Below are 20,097 nucleotides of genomic sequence, written 5' to 3'. Positions count from 1 at the left end.
AGAAACCTTGAGCAATATTCCCTTAGAAGACTAATCCATATTCTTCCTATATCCTTCACTTCATTCAGGATCTAATCTCTATACTCCATGAAGTCAGTAATAAAGCTAATGTTCACTACAAGACTGCAAGAATCGGGATTTCAATGAGGAAGGAAAAATTATTTTAGATTTCTTGCACCAATATACAAGGATGTCTTTGTTCCCGATGACGTCTCCCCCAACTATTTCAAATTAAAGGAGTCAGTTAAATGCAAATGCTTTATCTCTGCATGAAGGAAAAGAATACTAACAGGGTATGCGAGGTCTTATAGGGATGGAAAGTTGCCATGAGCTCTGTCTAAAATACTGTGCGTCATAGCCTATGTCAATTGTCCATGACCCTGTCACCTCTCCACCCTTGAGGCCATGAAATTGGGCCTGCCCAAGACAACAGTCATTTCATGACGGCTCTGGGATAGTTCAGAATAAAAAAAAAAATAACTGCACTGTTAAATCAGTAATTTATGAGAAAGGTGTGAAGGTTTGAAAGAACTGCTCTGAGACTTCTGCTGCAGCCATCATAATGAATACGCCGAGTCCCCAGCACCCTGAGAAAGGTTTTGAAGAGGAATGAAAATAAAAGCACGATTAGCAGGCAACTGAATGCAGCTACAGATTGCCTTTTGGTTCATTATTCTATTCCCCAGTATGTCAGGGAAGGATAATTTTAAGAAGACCTACAAGTGAACAGAGACCACTAACTCTTGGCTTAAATAGCTATTAAAACCTGAACAGCTATTTTATTTTATTGCCAGTTCAGCCACTAGTACCAACGGGTCAAGGGCTCAAATTCACTTTCATCTGACATTGTGTCTTCAGTCGCTAATGCAGTCGTGACAATATGTTTCCCACAGCCCCATTTCAATTGGACTGTAACAGGACCATAGCAGGCCTTCCAAAAGGACGTAAAACTACACCTCAAAACACGGGCCACGCGCTTCTGCGACTGCGTGGCAGCCCTGTACTGACTGATGCTCCCCAACTCCAACTGAGCAAGCAGCACCCAGTTCTGAGGGAGTCTTCTCTCCTCCCAGCAACAACCATAAACTCTGCAGATGTATTTGCAGCACATGATGGATCCAGGTGCCTCTCTCAGTTCCCCTATTCCAGAAAAATGAACAGGATAATTAAGCATGTCTGGTATTTACTGAGCTGGCAGATTTAGTACTGAAGGAGAACACCTTGTGCAGTAAGCAAAGTCCTGATGCACGCAACATTACCTGCAGGGGCAAAAGGAGACTGCCTTCTTTGCGTGTCAGCTTCCCCTCCATCTTCCATCCAGTGACTTTCCTACTTTCTCCCACCATGCAGAAAACACCCTTATGGTACACAAGTTTTCAGATTAAACTAATATTGATAAGGTCAGTAGCAGTTAGCTTCTCAAAAATGAGCTTCATGTGTAAGTTTTTCCTTCCTTTTTACCACAGCCAGCCAACAGACACTGGTCTACTAGGATTAAAACTAACTCAAGCTTAAAATATTCACAACTATTTTTTAAGGAATCACACACTCACACAAATTATTACCAAACATATTGAAAAGGGAAAAGTCAGAAATTTTGTGCCTGAGCTGTTGGATTGCCATTGCTGCTTTCTGGATGCCATTCTAGAAATAATGCATATTATACATAAATGTCATATAGAAACTGGCTCCACTGCACTCAGCGTGAAAATCAAACATCGTAGTAATTGATGAAAGGTCTATCATTGATATTTGCGACATTATTTGACAAAGTAATAAATCATTAGATGGAAAATTACATGGAAACATAGACTTAGTTTCTCAGAAATCTGTAGAAGTTCTCAGCCTATCTGCACTTTGCACCTTAGATACATCATCCTTGTAACTGCTGTTTCTAGGTTTTTCATAGGTATTATTTCCTCCATTCTGAAATGTGAAATTTACTATGTGTTTGTCTTAAAACTCTTGTTTCAGAGAATTTTCCAAGATTCTAGGTTACTAGTTTAATAAATTAAAGAAAAAAGTTGCTACAGGAACACAAAAAAAAGCTATTTTAGTATTAAAACTTCCTTTCTTAGGAAAAGTTACAGTTTTATGGAGCAGTAGTTGGGGAATTTTAGGCACAGAATGTGCTTAAGGAGTTGCAAAAAAACCAACCAAAAACCCCCAAAACCCTTACATGATGTGTCTTGCAAGTTCTCCACGTATTCATTATAAAAACTGCATAAATCAGAGTAGCACATGACATTAAAGCCCAGGAAATCCAGGATTTCAAGATCCCCAACCCATTTCTGCTCCTAACTGTTAACGATAAATTTTCTGCCACATTTCTGTTCGTCACTTTACGCATATTTGAATCATAAATACTTGCAAACTTTGCTACCACAAAAAGGAAAGTGCTAAATGGCATAAGCAGAGCCCCTTTAGACAGTCTGATGACAGAAAGTTTCCAACTAAAGCTAACAAATACGAGTCCTGATTTTGTAATAAGGCTCCTTACGCATGGCCACCTCTCCTGTAGGAAGAGAAACAGCGGTCTTAAAAAAAAACACCCAAACCTTTTTCTTCTTCACGACATGTTGTAACTCAAAACACCCACCAGTCCATACACTGGTAGAAGGGATCTTCTAATCACCTACTCCTTAGCATAGCTCTTTCACAGAAACCACTGCAGTCAGCTTGGTCAAGACTTGGCAGCACCGTCGGAGCTAGCAGCAGCCAGTCGATCGGGCTGTTAGCTGGAGCACGAGGGGACATCATGGTTTCCAGCAAAGCCTCCTGTTTGACCACTGCTCCCCTCTCCATGGAGAAGAGGCAGAAAACCATACAGCCAGGTTCTCAAGCTACCAGCTGGACCACAAACCCTGAGATGAGGTGGCAAGCCTTATCCAAAGGTCATCAGGAAGAGGTGAGAAAGACTGCAGATGTGCAGGGCAGCTGTGAGGGGGCCGGTATTTCTCTTCTGTGAATTGAATCCATTGTGTGCACTACTGTTGGCCCCAAAAAGGTTCCTGTGGCAAAGTTACTAGTGGAGCGTAGGCAAAGCTCTGAGAGGAGCGGGGGATCAAGAGGAAGGAGGTACATTCCATCTGACAGAAAACAGCAAAAGCTACGAAGGAGAAAGTGACTTACTTGCTCTAGGAAAATTCCCATCACAGGGATGCGAAGCTGCATGGTGTGCCCCTGAAGCCAAGGTGATTTGACTGAGGAGCATGAAACCAAGCTTTAAACAGATTGTTTGAATCACATACGACAGGCCACAAAATAAATACTTTGGCTACCAGTAAGGTCTGTAGTGAAGTCTCCGGGGATGGGAGCAACACAAACAAACCTAAAGCAAAGCAAATCGCAGGCTCAACTGCTTCATCGGGTTTTCAGCACAACTTGATTTGAGCTTAGGGAGAAGAGTCAGCCCTTCTGGCTATACTCAAGAGTGAGAAAATGTGAAGGGAGAACTCGGCACAAAGCGAAATGGCTGAAAGTAACTTTAACTCAGGCGGTATGTGTCCTGAAATCACAAAGTTGTGCTTTATGGTAGACACGGCAGTTTAATCAAGGCAGACTTTATAAAGAGACAAGTTATCTTTTAATTGATCAACAGATACAAGTGGAAAAAACAGGCAACGTTAGGAGCATGCAGACCTGTCATTCAGGATCTTTTTCAAAGACCTGAAGGAGTTGCAACGCACACAGCTCATCTGTTTTCTCCAACTAAATCAGATGCTCTAATAAAAAAAACTACCACCCCCTATAATTTCTACCTTGTAGAAATTACTAATACAGGGATGTACAGCTCAACACGATATATTTCACAGCAAATGGAGCAGCTCTGCTCAGTAACAAGAGTACCCATGAGACCATCAGAGATGCAAAGTCTTCCAATGTCAGCGTAAGTCATTATGGGGAATCTCCAAATATCTAACAATAAGTCCAGCAGAATAAATCTAAGGATAAACATAACATTTGACACTCTATGCAGCCATGCACCTGCTAATATCAATATCTGAACTCTAAATCGTATGTAATTTACTCTTCAAGACACCTACAACTGTAGGTCAGGAGCAGATGCAGAGCTGCTAAGAAAGCAGTCCTTCCAAATTTCAGCTACACTGTCATGGAAAGTAACATCCAAAGTCATCTTTTCTCCCCCAGGGAAATCGCCCTGAGACAAAGTAACTAAGTGTTATTACTACTGAGGACAGAAAAACAAAGCTATGTCGTATCTTCAGTTTGATAATCATTATAGCTTTTCTGGTCAGCTTTATTTTAGCCTTTGTTTTTTTACATCTTCCTTCAAGAATTTTTTCTTTACTATCTTATTCTAATATACAACTACTTGCTATTTTAAGGATGCAGTTTTAGTTCTCCTTAATGCTTCCTCATATACAAACTCTGACAGCTAAACTTAACTATTTACCTGTTTAGAATATAGAAATCTAGTGACAGATGTTATAATCCCTGCAATTTCTTGCGGAGTCTACTCCTGTTGTAAAACTTGGCAGAAGAAGAAAACCGAACAGTAATACTTTCAACAAAGCTGCGCAACAAACTGAAAATACCAGAGACAGGAAAGGAGAGGGTTAATGCCTCACTGCACACTAAACAATTTAGTCATTCATAATCAACAAAGATAAGAGTGGCAGGTAAGAATATCACCACGACATTAGAACATTTGCACAGTGGTGAAAAAATATGTACATTTATTTTTCTAGTGGACCAGAGCAGTAATGTATTTTCGCCTTGTACTAAAGGTGTATGTGACTCTTTTTAACATTATGAGACTTGAAATGCTCCCTTCTAATTGGACTGGACATACTACTCAATTTTGTCTCTTCTGGTATATGCATTTAGTAAAACCAAGTGTTCTCAACAACTGTTCAAGTGTTATTAAAATCAGACCTCTTGTACCATTTATACAAAGACACTTTGTTCTTTATATAATTTCTAATTCCCAAAGAATAATCCTGAAAGATTCAAGTACAATAAAAGCATGCCTTCTGCAGCAGGGCACACAAATATTCTACACATTATTCTCACAGTTTAAGTTGAACTTTTTAAACCTCTTAACAGTCAAAAGATATTGACAATATTACACAATGTTAATCAATAAAAGACTTTTTAAGGTTATAATTTTGGAGTGCTTTTGTTAAATGATTTCTACTTTTATATCTCAAGGATTACTGCTCCACTCAATTTAACGACTCATTATTACCACACAGGTAAAAAGAATATGTGAGGTTAACAGCTACGGCTACTAGCTGTAACCTCACCAGTATAATTGATCCATTTTCTTCAAGAATAAAATTCAGAAAAACATAATCACTACTAGCCTTTCTATAAAAAAGTACAGAAAGCCTGGGGGCAAATGCGTGGGATAATAACAAAGACAAGAGGAAGGAAAATGGGAGCGCACCACGAGTTTATTTATAAATATCTGGGAACACATTTCTTGGCATCATGTAATGTCTCCACCATCTCACATCGATCTAACTTTTAGACAGTGACTCTATGTTTCAGAACAGAAAAACTAAGAATCAGCACACTAGACTTACGATACTATTCTGGAAAGTGAGTATAGCTCTTTCTCAGCTGAAAAAGTTTCAAGACTGCCAGTTTCAGGGTAAGATTTCCAGAGTTTGTTCCCTGTACAAGTATTTAAAGGTTTTCCTAACCCAACGTTGGCAGAACTTCAGTGTGGTTGTAATGACTGCAATCACTGTTAAAGAGAATCACGTTAACCACTGTATGCACACCAAATTTTGTCTTCAGCTTCACCTTCTGCAACCATCACAAGTCAGGCTTTGACATCTTTCTTCCGTCTCTCCATGAACACTCTTTCCAGGTGGCAGGCTCAAGCACGTGAGATTCTGCAAGTCCACCTCAATTTTAGATACTGCCCCTAGGTCTCAATTCTCTTTCCTTATTTCTCTCATTAACACATCCAGCATCCCATTGCCACTTCATTAGGTCACAGGTACCGAACAGATGGAAAAAAGCAATTTCACCTTCTCTAGTCTTCTGTTAGCCAGTACTGGCTACTCTGGTGGCAACAAAGCTGTCTTGTGAGCTCAACCACAGTGCCAGGAAAGGAGGCAACTGAAGGATTTCATTCACAGTCACAATACTGATTGAAAGCAAAATGCTAATACAGCAACAGCCAATTTCACTTGCATGAGAATCTTCTCCCTGCTGGCTGTCCATGACTGGTTTTAATGCTGTTTTGCTTATGCAGCAGAAGATGGCCCTCAGCAAACTGAAGAATCTTGAATGCTTATTTACAGATTATTTCCTGAGGTGAAGGGCTCATATGTCTGAATGCTTGTGGGTTTGGGTATCTTGTTTGTTTGCTTTCCAAACAGACCGCTAGTTGTAGTATGAAATATGATCTTTCCACAAAACTTGCCTTTTTTCCTTCACAGAAAGCAAGTTACATAAAGAACAGGCCTTTTTGAGGCTCTTCAAAATAAGTCTTGAGACACTGTGTAAGTCTGCTCCATATGTGTATAAAGCAACGAGCCTGCCTGCATTACGTTAACGAACATCATATTTTGCATTTAAAGAGACTTGAAAAAGAATTGAAACTAATATGGACAGCTTTATTTGCATTCATCTCACTAAATTTTGTTCCCATAAATTTCAGTAATCCTACTCTCTAGTTGGTAATTCAATGATAGATTTTTTTTTTTTAAGACCTTAAGTAATATCCCATACCCCTCGAGCAGTCTTGTATGCTAGCACCTCCTTCTTCCCAATACACAATTAATACTTGCAGATGGGAAGGGCTGTTTGTGTCACATATTTTATGGGCAGCTGTAATTCTTCTTCAGAGAAATTCTTTCCAGCAATGCTGGTATAAAGTAAGCCTCCAGTTTCCGCAAGAAATCCTACTGACTTATGTTCTTCTCATGGCAGCAAGTAAAAAGAATAAAGATACAACAGAAGAAATATGAGAAAATAGTGCAGTAGGTATACTGCTGACTTGGAGATAAAAATAAATACGTTCGTACTTGCAGTTATAATCTCACCCTTCATCCTGGGTTCAGATTCAGGGGCTGTAACTTCAGTTCTCAGGTCTGCCAAGCTTTCTAGCTCACCCGATGCAAGTATTTCATTTGTGCCTTAGCTGCGTATCTGTAAATGGAGGACAGCAGTACTTTTTCTTTCTGCTTCTATCTTGCCTTTTTTAGATGATGTAATTTTAAAAGGGGCCTGCCTTCACTGTTTTGGCACAGCAGGGTCCTCATCTCAGTTGAAGGTTCTTTGGTGCGACACTGATTGCTACGAGCAGGAGTCATATGCCTGAGACAACATCAACTTGCTCATAAAAAAAACCTAGAATAATACAGTTTTAAAACAGTAACGTACTTGAGAGATTGTACAAAAGCCACTAAGTCAATGCTATGTCACTTTTTCCATGCACACAATACAGAAGGCACTGAATAAAAACATTTTCAAGAACCAAACTTCTTGCCTTTATTGTTAGAGCTTACCCCTATGCCTTTTACCACACAGAAACTCTCCAGCAATTTCTAAATACAGCACTGGTTTGGGCACAAAAACTATGATCTCTACAGAAAAAAAAAAAAAAAAAGAAAAAAAGTGTCTTTAGTTCACAGATGCCACCTACATCCTGAGTTAAAAACAGCGAAGTTTCTCTGAACTTACTCTTGCATTGTCGCAGCAGGTCATGTGTCTCTTCAAATTCTCGCTCTGAGCAACTGGAAGCAGATATTATCTTGAAAGTATTTCTTTTGAGATAAACAAATCAAGTATAATAAAGCTCAGAAAGGGGAAAAATGGAGACTCATGCACAAACTCCAATTTTTTCATTTAAATCAAGGACTGACTTGAGTACACAGCCAGTCTGTGAATCCGTCTTCAGCCAGTATAAATTACTGGTTTGTGTAGTCTAAGCCTCCAGGATAAACAGACAACTCAAACAATTCATATCCAAGCAAGTCTCCCAGGCTTTTCCTAAGCCAGTACCTTGTCCTGGGTCCTCCTCCCACCACCTCAGCATATGTACACCTACAACACATCGGCACGCAGCGTTGTCAGCAATCAAATGGCATTGAATGAAGCTCTTTTACCCACTAACAACAGAAATGAGCTTATCCTCAGAGGCATGGATTGAAGATGCTGCTTAGATGCTGGCTGTAAAATAGGATTCTTTTTTGGGTGTTTTCATCATGAAAAATCCTCATTGTTAACTCCTCACTCCTCCAACAAAGTTTCCTCTATTCTCATCCTTAAATCAGAAGGGAGTGACCTTCTACTGAAGAAAGCAAGAAAGTTAAGGGCACAAAGAGCCCACAACAGGACAGAAAATTTTAAGAAATAAAACCAAAACCCACAATGTATGAAAGACATACCGCTCAATCTGTCCTTCACCATTAACAGATTGTTAATCCCAGCATGAGAGAGCATGGCAACAGACCTGCGGTGGTGAAGAGCGGGGAGAGAGCCCACGCTTGCCACTCGCATGCAGGTAGATCCGCCCAGACTCCTGGGAAACACATCTTGATGGCTTTCAAAGAAGCTTAGGCATTCAGCTGTCCAAACTACTGGGTAAGTTTTATAGTCAAACTATAGTGGGGTGACTACAGGCAAGGACTCAAATGAGATACAGAGGAATTTTGTTTTGATACCAAAACCCAAGTTTCTGGGCTCCAGATACTGTCAAAGCCCACCTGCTTGAAGCCCCCTTGGTTCAGAAATCAGCAGCTTCCCAGCCCTACATGAGCACAGCTTGGAAAAGATGGATCTTGGAGAGCAGCAGTGATCTTACAGATGTATCAGCGCATTGCGTCATATTCTCTTCCAGGGAAAAGAGTATCTCTGGGTGGTTTTAAGAGGCTGGCAAGGCTTGAAGGCTACACCCTATTAGCGAGTAATGACCCTACTAGAAACCGAACATCTTGCTTATTCACTGTTGCTGTGGGCTGAGTGGAAATTAAAGAGGGTGGGAGCATCCCTCTGGAAAGGGTTCGGAGCAGGGGTTGGGCAGTCCCCGGGGAGAAAACCTGGGAGAGGCGCAGCATGGGGTGTGTGCTTGGGTGGATCCATGTTGCTTTGTAACGAAGCACTTCTGTGAGGAAAGCCAAGCCCAAGGACGGGAAATGCCGCCGATAGAGCCACTGGAACGTGCATGTTTGCAGAAAGGCTCAGAGCAAGGACTGTGTCCACCCATAAGAAGCTTTGCTTTGAATAAAAACCAAATCAAACTGCAACAAAAAAAGGCCTGACAAGTAAATTGATCCCCATGCATCCTAAAAAGTAACAGGGTGTAAATAGCAGAGAAGTAAATGTAACATTTAACTCTGATTACACGGTATTACCTTCTCTTCAACAGCTTTTAGGCCTTGTCACCACAACATTTATCCTGCAACCTCAAATATTTTTACTTTTCTGTTTACCCAAACTGCAAGCTCTGATTTGTAAAGGCATTGCTACAGCATGCAACAAAGAAACATAACATTAATTCATACTACTTATTTTATGGTAAAAGAAAATTGGTAGAATATCAAGTCAAACGTCCTGCTTGACATTACAGAAAAACCAAGCAGCAAAACATTAGACCACAACTTCATCTCGTGCTATTCCCTCGAAACACCACTGCCCGGGGCTGGGCGCATGGGAACATCCTGCCTCATTTTTGTACGAATAAAATTAAGTTTTGGCTAACAACACTCATGCTTCCACTCGGCCACTGTACCTCCTCAGCTTCCAAAAGGGTGCAGTGAAGTGCTTCGGTAGCTTTGCATCGAGTTGGGTTTTACGCTTGCTCTTTTAAGCGTGTAACGCTTCCCGCCTGCTCCCGGTGCCCGACAGCATGCACCGGGCCGGTCTGTCAGAACGGTGCAGGACTTCTGCCCAACGCCAACGGCCGCAGGCTGTTTTCTGTCTGAGGGAGCACCGGCGGGAGCGTTACCCCCGGCACGCAACAGGCCTTTCCAGTAGCGACATACCCTCAGCCAGCCATGGGGAGAGCCTGGTTGTCATACCCCGTCTCTTCTCTTCTCTTCAAATAAAAATCCAAACCAAAACCTTACCTAATTAATTAGAAAGAGTTAACAAAACATACGCTGCCAATTTCACCACCCATTTTCACCACATTTTATTTTCCGGATTTTACTTGAGCGACTACACGTTCACTTTGTCCATTCAAAAAGTGTGCCCTTTTTTATGATTAAACACCAAAACGTAGCATATTTAAAGCTAAATTTATTGTCACATTCCATCTGGAACTGGCCATTTGGCTGATTAAGTCGTACCATGCGAAGGCACTGTGACATGTACTATTAAGAAATGAGAAATGGCAGACAGGCATTTGCAAAGAACCATCAGCTTTGCAAATGGCAATGCTACCGCTGAACATCATCTACTGAAAATGCTTATCAAAAGGGGAGGATCCAGGCCCAGCGCTCCCCTCTGAACATGCTGGAGCATTCTCTCCCATGACTTTGGGACGGAGAAGTTTGCCTCTTCCAGCAATACACTACTTCATAAAATAATTCTAACAGCAGCATTGGCCATGTTGTTTCTCTAAATTTGAACCTTCTTTCGTCCTGGCCTGCGCAATCCATAGCCTTTTGTTTGGGCTCTGGACTGTTGTAAGGACAAGAGGGCCACGCACATACAGCCAAGGCTGCACCTAGACTGAAAATTAAAGGACTTTTAAAGGGAATTTAAATTAACTCAAATATTAATGCAAACCTAATTAAAATTTTAAAATAACAAAAAATATGCCTTCCAGATCAGGATAATCATTGTAGGATGGAGCTTGATATGAATGGTGTTACATGACGCAGCAGCCTGCAGTCCCAGGTCTGTGGAGGATCCTTTTCTGAATCCAGTGTCTCCCCAGGTGTCTCACAGGGCACCACACCACTGCATTCCCTCTGGAGTCCCCTTGGCTCCTTTCCTGCCTTTCTCTGCCTCCACATTCACGGAGCTCCAGGTGGCTTCACATAGCAAGGCCACCTTCCAGCAGGGACCACCGCCCAAATTCCCTCATTCTTCCCCTTAGCAAGCAGAAAGGGACGTGCTTCACTGAAACAAGCAAACAGGCAAGGAGGTCGTCAACCCTAGTTAAATAAAAACTTGAAAGGGGAAGCATTTAAGATACAAAATCCTTGGCCTGTGTGAAATGTCCCTCTACTTGCGTAAGGACTGCCACAGTTCAATTAGCAAAGGCAGTACCTGTCCGGTTACAGATTGCACAGTCCTTCAACCAGACATTTGAAGAGAACTACCTGTTTTCTTGAGGTGAAAGGAAAGAAAGAAGAAAACACAATGTTTCACCTACACAAAGTTTGGGATGAAAACTTCAAAACCGACCTCCCAGATGTGAAGAGTGACCTAAAGCAGAAAGCACTGCTATTCTAATCACTGATCTTCAGGACAATGGAAGAACTAGGTTGTGACCAAAAGCTATCACTCTCACACGGCACCAGTGCTCGCAAATTGATTTTCGCAGTTTCTCACTCTCCTGTAATTCTCTTAAAGCATTTCACCCTGAAGAGCAGACTTCCAAGCTATGCACTACTATACTTAACGCAGTTTTGCTGAATGCTACTGAACGTACCATATTTAGATTGCAAACTCTTAGAGACTAAGGTTATATCTTCTTCCTTGTATTTTTGCTGAGAATACTATCTGTACTCCAAAAATTGCACACTCTAAATAAAATATCTAAGGGAATACAATGGAATGTGATCTGTTACTATCTGTGTGCTGAGTAAGCGGCATTGCAAAAAGCAATCTGTTTCTCCCGAGAACTAAGAGACAGTAAGAGTTGTCCGTGAGTGACATAGTAACCTTGAAAATTCATAAAATAAGAATGCATTTGCTAAGAAAACTGCAGAGATTTTAGGAAGGCCAGACAAGCTCCAAGAGGCAGACGAAAATAAAACTTGACCCGAGGGGGATGAGAATGCTCTGCTACATATTCAAGTTGTATTTTTTTAAATGACACGTTTATCTGAAATTGAAAATCATGCAAATAATAGCAATGTGGGAGACCTGTGTTAATGTATAAATGAGTTTTCAACTGCTTTTAATATTAATTATGTTATATACGTATTCAAAGACATTTCAAACCTGTTTTGCTGTTTTACATTGAGCCTCAGTTACAGTTCCGAGGAAGACTACCTTCAGCAGCAGATACACCAGTGATACATTTGATGCTAAGGAAACTGCACACAGTTTTATTCATAATAAAGAAAACGACCTCAAAGGGTGGTTGCTTTGGCTTTGCCCTATTTTTGATTATCCTTAACAATTACCTTTGAAATATGCTTACTATCTAAGAGTGGTAAAAGCTTTTCTTAAAATACTTGCATACTGTGAAACAGAAGAACGGATGCAGTATTTCTGTAACAATGAAATATTTCTACCCAAGTTGGGCAGCCATAGAAACATGCCACGTCCCCCCAAAATAAGATGTTTAAAGAAGTCAGCCAGGCTAGAAGGAATGCAATGGAGCAACACTCCAGCGAAAAGACAGTTGAGACTTTAAACACCTAAGACTCTTTATCTGTCCTTTATCAAATATTCCAAGAGATCAACAGAATCTACTTAAACACTGAGCGGACAGAGCAGCGCAGGTGGGTTTCTAACTTTAAACATGTACATTTATTACCCAGGGAACCAGAAATAACAGAATCCCAGAAAAGTAAGGCTGGAAGTGCTCTAACGAAGTCCATTCCACTGCCCCAGGGCAAGATCAACTACACGTAAACCATTCCTGACAGACATTTGTCTAACTTGTTCTTAAAAACCCTCAGTGATGGGGACTTTGCAACATCCCTAGGCAATCGGCTGCAGTTCTTAACTATCCTTACCATTAGAAAGATTTTCCTAATGTCTAACCTCAGTCTCCCCACCACAGTAATCTTGTCTGTTACTTAATGCTCTGTCCCCAGCAGCACTAGAAAAGAGTTTCTATTACCTTCCTCTTTACATGAAATTTCCATATACTTTCAAATGGCTATCACATCTTCCCCCACTCTTCCACCGTTTAAACAAATAATGGCCAACTGGGTCATATGCAATCTGCTGGAGCAATTTATCTGGTCTCCCATGCAATCCCCTCCAGGAGGCTCCCTATTCTGGCACTACCACCCCCACACCAGAGACATCTCCACCCAAAACAGCAGTCGCACCAAGCAAGATGCGGGGAGAGAAGCCGAACTGAGCGGCGGGCTCTCAGACTGCTTCCTGCAAAGAAAGGTCCCACACAAACCAGAAGTCACCATGGAAAAGATAAGAGGAGGGCAAAGGTACCTACCCCAGAGAAGGGCAGATGAGGAGAGGAAGGGTTGAGTCTAGAAAAGAGGGGAAGAGGCTTTTAGACGACCTGGAATTAAGTTGTAGCGAGATGGTCTGCGAGTGGGAGAGGTCTGGAAACAAGAGAAGGTGAAGGAAAGCAGTGAAAAGCAGGAAAATTACCAGAAGGCTAGGAAATCTGGAAGAGAAGTGAGATGAGACATACAAGTGGGGAAAGATGGAGGACCCTCAGTACAGAGAGAGGGGATTTGGGCACTGACAGGGGAAGAGGTGGAGAGCAGTTGGGAAAGCATGAAACACAGGACAAGAAAGGCAACAGAAGTCCTGAGTGCCAGGGGGACACAAAGCAGAGGTGGGGAGACTGGAGAAGCTCCACCAAGCTGCGTTCCTACGAGCATGAGGATCTCCTAATAGATGAGAGCAGTTTCTCTGCTAAAGCAGGGCCTGGGAGAGGATCAGCCAAGCTGAGGAGCTGTTCCTTGGGAGTAACTTGGCCTCTCTGGATACGGACCAAGGTCAAGCTTCGACGACAGTGACATAAGGCTGCAAGGGATTACAGAAAGATTTGAGGGTGCCATCACTTCCACAGCGAAAGGTGTGAGGGAGAAGATATGAAGCTATGACAGACTGGGATCAGAAGGTGACAGGAAAAGTCAACGCTAGACTGAAGGGCAGGGGCCCGCTGCACACAGCAACCTCGTACTATTCAGTCTGGTTTCCATAGTGCCAGAGCTAACAACCCCTTCAGGAGTGCTGAGGGTCACAGGGCAGGAATGCCTCTGAGACAGCCCAGGTCTGACAGAGTTTGTGCCGAGACTGAGCTAATAAAATCCTGATGGACCTATGCTAACCTTGCAAGGTCAGGAGGCGTCATACACGGATTCCTAACCCATCCCATAGTGTTACCCTTATCCTTTGATCATCCTGGATGTCCCTGTGCCCCACAGTCCCCAGTGGTGGAGAGCCGATTTCAAAATCACACTGTCCTCCTAAACCAGCACTCAAAACACGCACTGGTGAAGAAAGCAGCTAACTGAAAAGACGGACCTTGGCTGCCCAGGATCACCACCACTGTCACCCTAGCACCGGCACAGCACCACGAGTGGCCAAGGCAGAAGGTGTAGTACTTCACGGCAGCTAAGAAGCATGCAAGCGAGGTGGTCCTTTTAACCACCGCACCAAAGCACCGCTGTATCATGGCCACATCTTGCCATGTAGCTCAGTGCATCAGACACACACCTTGGCACAAATCCCCACTGCTTCGTGGGAACATAGGAAAAACATCTTCAGAGAGTTTGAGAATTACCGCTCTAGTCTGAAAAAGACCGTTTTTTCAATTCTTAAGGGTTATGCTGTCTAGACCTCTGGCCTTTCATTTTGCTCTTCTCTGGATGCTTCCCACAGGCCCAAAGAGCGCTGCTCGGAGCAGAAATAGTACACCAGCCACACAAATGCTAAGCAGACTGGAGAAATTATTTTGCATGTCTTACATGCAGACTCCTGTCCATATATTCCAGCATAACATTTATGGCATAGTATTGTTGATTCATAGCCATATTCTGAACTCTTGCAACTGCCCACCCGTTTTCTGCAGACCTGCTGCCTCACCAGTTACTCTACATTTTGATTTGCACAGCTGATTATTCCTGCCCAACAACAACTTAAAACTTGTCCTTGATGAACTGCATCATATTTATTTTAGATCAGTTCTCCAATATACCACATTAATTTTGAATTCTAATCCTGTGCTCAGAGGGTTTACATCCTCTCCCTGGTTGGTGTCATCCTGAAATTTTGCATGCAGATTCTATCATCCAAGTCATTAATTAAAATATTGAATATTTTCAGGCAATCCAGGGCAGAATCCCACTTGACATATCCTTCTAGTTTGACTATGAATCACTAGTAATTATTCCAAGAATAGCTTTCCAGTCAACTGTGTATCCACCTTGTAGCCCGTATTGCCACCTTCTTTATGAAAGAGTGAAAAGCCTTCCAAAAATCAAGACGTACTGTTTCTCTTCTTACAGGGAAATTAGGCTCCACTGACAAGGTACCTTCTGGAAAAAACATGCAAATTCATTTAGCATATTATTATCTACAAGCTATTTATTTAAAAAAAAAAAAATCCAGTTGATTATTTTATTCATATTTTTTCCCCCAATAATTTAAGTTATCTACTCCAAAGGGGAAGAAGAAAGACCCAAGAAAAGTTTACATGTAGGTGCAGTGCTTGCTCTTTCATGGCTTTTTTGAACCTAGACTGTCCTCCAAATGTTCTCCAGTGTAACCATTAATTGCTCAGACATTGCTTCAGCTATTTCACCCTATGTTGCAGAGATAATTCAATAAGCTCCTGCTTGTTCTAAAATACTTATTATCCTATCTCACTAGTTTATAATCATGTTTCTGCTCTAATTGGAATTCTTCCCTTTCTCAAGGTAGCAGCGCTTTCCTTAGCACCTGATTATAGGTCACCCTTTTTGGCAAAGAACGATAAAAAAATGTCATTACTTGGTCCTCTCTGCACTATCAGATCATGAGTTTTGCCGTTCCCTCTCTACTAGTAGTCCAGAAACTCAGTCCTCCTCTTATTACTACTGATAACATAACATGTTTTGTTGTTTTCGTATCCTTCATTAGCTGTACTTTGCTTTGTGCCTTGGCCTACCTGGTTTGGCCCTTGCATTCTTCTAACGTTCTTGTACACTCCTCTCTAGTAATGCACCTAGTTTCCCCTTTCTGTATGAGTCCTCTATTTTCAGATCATGCCATTTTGTCTCTTCTTACACTTTTTTTATTGGGACACCTTCTACTTGTGCTTTTAATATTCTGTGTTGTGACTGGCAAAGTTAGTTCCTTCAGAAATTGCCAGCCTTCCTGAATTTCTTAGGTTTGTTTCCCAAGAAATGTTACCTGTCAGTTCTATGAGCTGAATGCGATCTACTTTCTTGGATACTATTGCTTTTATTCTCAAGTTCTCTCTTCTCGTCTTCTGAAGAGTGATGAGCTCGCTCTTTCAAGATTGCTATCACTCAAATTGCCTTCTACCATCAGAGGCTCAGCCATCTCTTTCCTAATCAAGCCTGGGAGCACTTCCCTTCCATCGCCTTTTCTACATTCGGTAATCCTGAGCCTAGTATACTTGCATGATCTACTGAAATTAGTATTTAGCCAGTAAAGTAGTGAAAAAGCTCTAAGCACAAGCTGTTGTTTGGTAATACACAATAAAGTGATTGGATGAGCCCATCTCTTGGAATGGGAGCCATCTGCAAAAAAGAGCAGCTTTGGCCTCTGTGCCAGTAAAATCAGCGTACAGACAGGATCAAAATATCTCCTAGCCTTAACTGTAAGCCTTTCCAGGTCACAGTGATTAGCAAGGTGGAAAGGAGTTTTACAAAATACTGTGAAGGTAGCTGCACAGAGGCATCGTCCTCCCAGCTTTCTTTTGCCAGCACTCTCTGCAGTTGTAAATTGAAATGATTACTCCGACTGTTGCAATAGCTGCAATCACTTAGCATGGCTAGATTCAATGTTGACACTGCACAGACTTCAGATATGAAAGCTTCTTCTGTACAAATTAGCTCCCTTCTGCATGTGGTCATGCCCCCTCTGCCGCTAGCAGCTCCTCTTTTCTCCTACAGCTAAACCAGCATTCCAATAAAACAAAAGGAGCAGAAGAGCAAGGATCAGAGGAGCAATCTAATGCACCTGCCAGCACACTTTTATTGCAACTCTTAAATTAGCATAACACAGTCCAGTGAATTTCTCTAAGAAATACATACCTACCCACTGTTTACTGCTGCATTCATTATATAAATCTAACAAGGAACAAAAAAGATCTCCAAAAAGCAAATATGGAGATCAATCTGACGCAAGTTGGAAGAAACAGAAGTCCTTGCCTTCTCCTCATATACAGCAAAGATGTTTCAACCTGTTTCCTTTACAAGTCTCCTGTCCGTTTCCCTTACAGGTCTCCTGAACACATGGTGCAGCTTAACTCGATGTTTAATTTCTTCAGCACAGCTAGCAAGATATGAAAATGTTGACTAACATCTTCACCTGAGGGCAACTCCAGAGGAATGTAAGAACTCTTATAAAAAGACCAAGCAGCCTTCACACTGTTACAGTCTCCAGAACAGGTCTGAATCTGCTGGGTTGTCACCACAATCTGACTGTTGCCCTGGGCCTCCAGGGACCCCAGTTTCACCTCCCTGAATTTTATCCAGCACTATTTGCCAGGTCTCTTCCACCCAGCACCAGTCACAAGGTTAGCAGCTTTCAGACACCCCGCTGCCCAAGCACCCTGATCACAGTGCCAACAACCCCTACCTCCGGGAGCTAAGCAATAGCAGACGCTGTGGCAGAAGAGTGTAAAGCCAGAAAGAAACTAATACAGTATTGCAAGGGTGTTAAAGGTAGCAAGGTTTCCAGCAGAGAGCCACAGAAGGCAGGGCAGGTAAGGAAGAGAACAGATATTCACACAGTAGGGATTTTGGTGGAGAGCTAAGGAGTGGCAAAACCTCCTAGGAACGAGCTGAGGGCTGGCGGAGAGGGACAAGGGGGAAGATGCGCAAACGAGAACGGCAGCGAGGAGCCACAGGAGCGTGCTGCCGGCCAGGCAGAGGCCGGAGGGCCCTGCGGTGCTCCCAGACTTCGCATCTCCCATCGGCACTGGAGCACGCGTGGAGGAAAGCTTCCCCTTTCCTCTCCTTCAAGACACATCTCGCTGACACGCACGGAAACCGTGTTGTAAATCAAAGCGACACGAGGCAACGGAGACAGTTCAGAACTGCGCCAGCGCTCCGAAGCGATGTCCTGGTGCGGACAGCCGGACATGGAGCCGCCAGCCCACCGCAGCCAGAAGGGTGGGACCAGCCTTGGAGGAAGGATCTGCTTGGGAAAGGACAGGGTGGGAGCCTGCCCGCAGGGAAAGGAACAGTTTTGCTGTTCCTTCCTGGGAAGAGCTCCTACAACAGCAAGTAGCCCAGGGTAAAGCAGCCTGAGACAGAAAATGATCTTCCCGTACAGACAACCCACAACGCAGTAAACTTCTTCAAACGCAAAAATTTTAAATTACAAAACCAAACGTCTTGCACATCACTAACTTCCACTGTGGTACTAATCCATTACAAAGACCTAGTAAAGCAAGAGGAATATCCCGTTGATTCTCTACCCACTTCTCGCAGGGTCTCAGCTGTCTGGCAGATGTGGAAACAAAGCAGCACGATCTTCTGAGCCCCATTTCCTTCTCCCGCCTCTCACATCAGAAACCAGCCCAGCCAGGGAACACACTGAATGAACTCCAGCAGACTTTACACTAGAGGGAGCTTTCCTCAGAGAGACACTCCACCTTGGCATCCTCTTTCTCCTTACATTCTTTTCAACGCACCTACAGGGAAACACGTCGGACTCGGGTGAAACCATTACCGTTCCAACTCTCCGCTTTTGCCAGCTCCAGCCCTGCAGCAGGACAGCGGTGCTGGGCGGGAGGGAGTACAAGGAGAAGGCACCTGACAAGTTCTGCCCAGAGATGTGCTCTGGCTGACGAGATCAAGCTCAACGCTGACACGTTCCTGAGAAGCCTCCTGATATGAACCGTGTCCGTCCTGCGCCCTCGCCAAACTCCAGTGTTGAACACAAGAGCAACTTCACAGACTGCGCTTTATATGGACCCAGGAGGCCACTCATTGTTAAGCTGTTAATGAGTATTTTAATGAGGAAAGCCGAGACACACCTTCCCTCATGCTTGCGGCCGTCTGTTTCAGAGGGCCTGAAATATGGGTAACTGTGTTACTGTTAATACAAGTGTCGAACTGTTCCTCAAGCGAACTGTTTTAAAATAGTAAACTGAAAGTACTACGGGGCGCCAGGACCTGTTCCAATTTATTTTCTAAACTGCAGCAACCTGTACTGAAACTATGAGCTGAACTGGAACTGAAGTCCTTACCTGTGAAAGCATTTGTGGCCTGAAAACCAGCTTCCTGCATACTGCTCTCCCAGCGAAGCTTGAGATTCCCGTCTTAACCTGTCCTTGCTGGAGACAACTGCTGAGCTCGGAGCTGTCAAGTCACTTCCATCTTGGCTCGTCAGAGTCCATTTCTCTCTCCATTCCCATATTTGGCACCATCCAATTCCCACCTGATCCCAGGTCTTTCGATCCGTAGGCAGAGGGGATCTGCACTGAACCTACGCAGGAAGCATTGGACAGTCCCATCAACCAGCCAGCCAGAGGATTTGGGCCATGATGAATGTGGAAATGAAGCAAATCGCGTGCCAAGACTTTATTTCCCTTTCACAATTAAGTTCTAATCCTCTGTTCATCCAGCACCATTTTTTTCAGGTCTCGGCCAATGGTGATGTTCAGTTGTCTCTCCTCTCTTGTGCTCCTCTCCCCTCAGGCACGCTCACTGAGAAATTAAAAAAGAAGAGATTATGTTTCCTGATGACCTGTAGCAACACTAAAATTAACAGACTCCAGGGAACAAAAACCCAAAACACATCATCAGGGATTGACTGTACACATTAAAGGAGATCTTCAGAAGGCAAATATTGCGATTTTGCTGAGATGCAAAGTGTGACCACACAGCTCTTTGAAGTGCAAAGAGGAACAGTGCTGAGGGTGTCATATGCATCTCCGAGAACATGATACGATTTACATTTCAAAAGCCATATTTAGCAGAGACGGGGGCAGCAATACAATAACAAAATTGCAGTTAAAAGGGAAAAGGAAAAATACTCAAGGCTCTCAAGTCTAGTCTGTTCAAAACCACAGTGAGATTATTAGCATTTCATATAGCTGCTTCC

At 42.9% G+C, this 20,097-nt stretch overlaps 1 protein-coding gene across 5 annotated transcripts in view; it reads right to left on the bottom strand.

Moving 5' to 3' along the window:
• Positions 1-20,097, bottom strand: part of LDLRAD4 (low density lipoprotein receptor class A domain containing 4) — a 303,243-nt gene that overhangs the window by 173,324 nt on the left and 109,822 nt on the right. For all 5 annotated transcript variants that reach the window (XM_075416511.1, XM_075416513.1, XM_075416514.1 and 2 more), the window contains one exon: positions 19,241-19,700. In XM_075416511.1, the coding sequence (XP_075272626.1) occupies positions 19,241-19,280 (40 nt within the window). In that variant the 5' untranslated portion in view covers positions 19,281-19,700. The remainder of the gene's footprint in view (positions 1-19,240; positions 19,701-20,097) is intronic.

This window comes from Opisthocomus hoazin, chromosome 3 (assembly GCF_030867145.1).
Source record: "Opisthocomus hoazin isolate bOpiHoa1 chromosome 3, bOpiHoa1.hap1, whole genome shotgun sequence".
Lineage (NCBI taxonomy): Eukaryota > Metazoa > Chordata > Aves > Opisthocomiformes > Opisthocomidae > Opisthocomus > Opisthocomus hoazin.
This window is presented reverse-complemented; position numbering and strand designations above follow the sequence as displayed.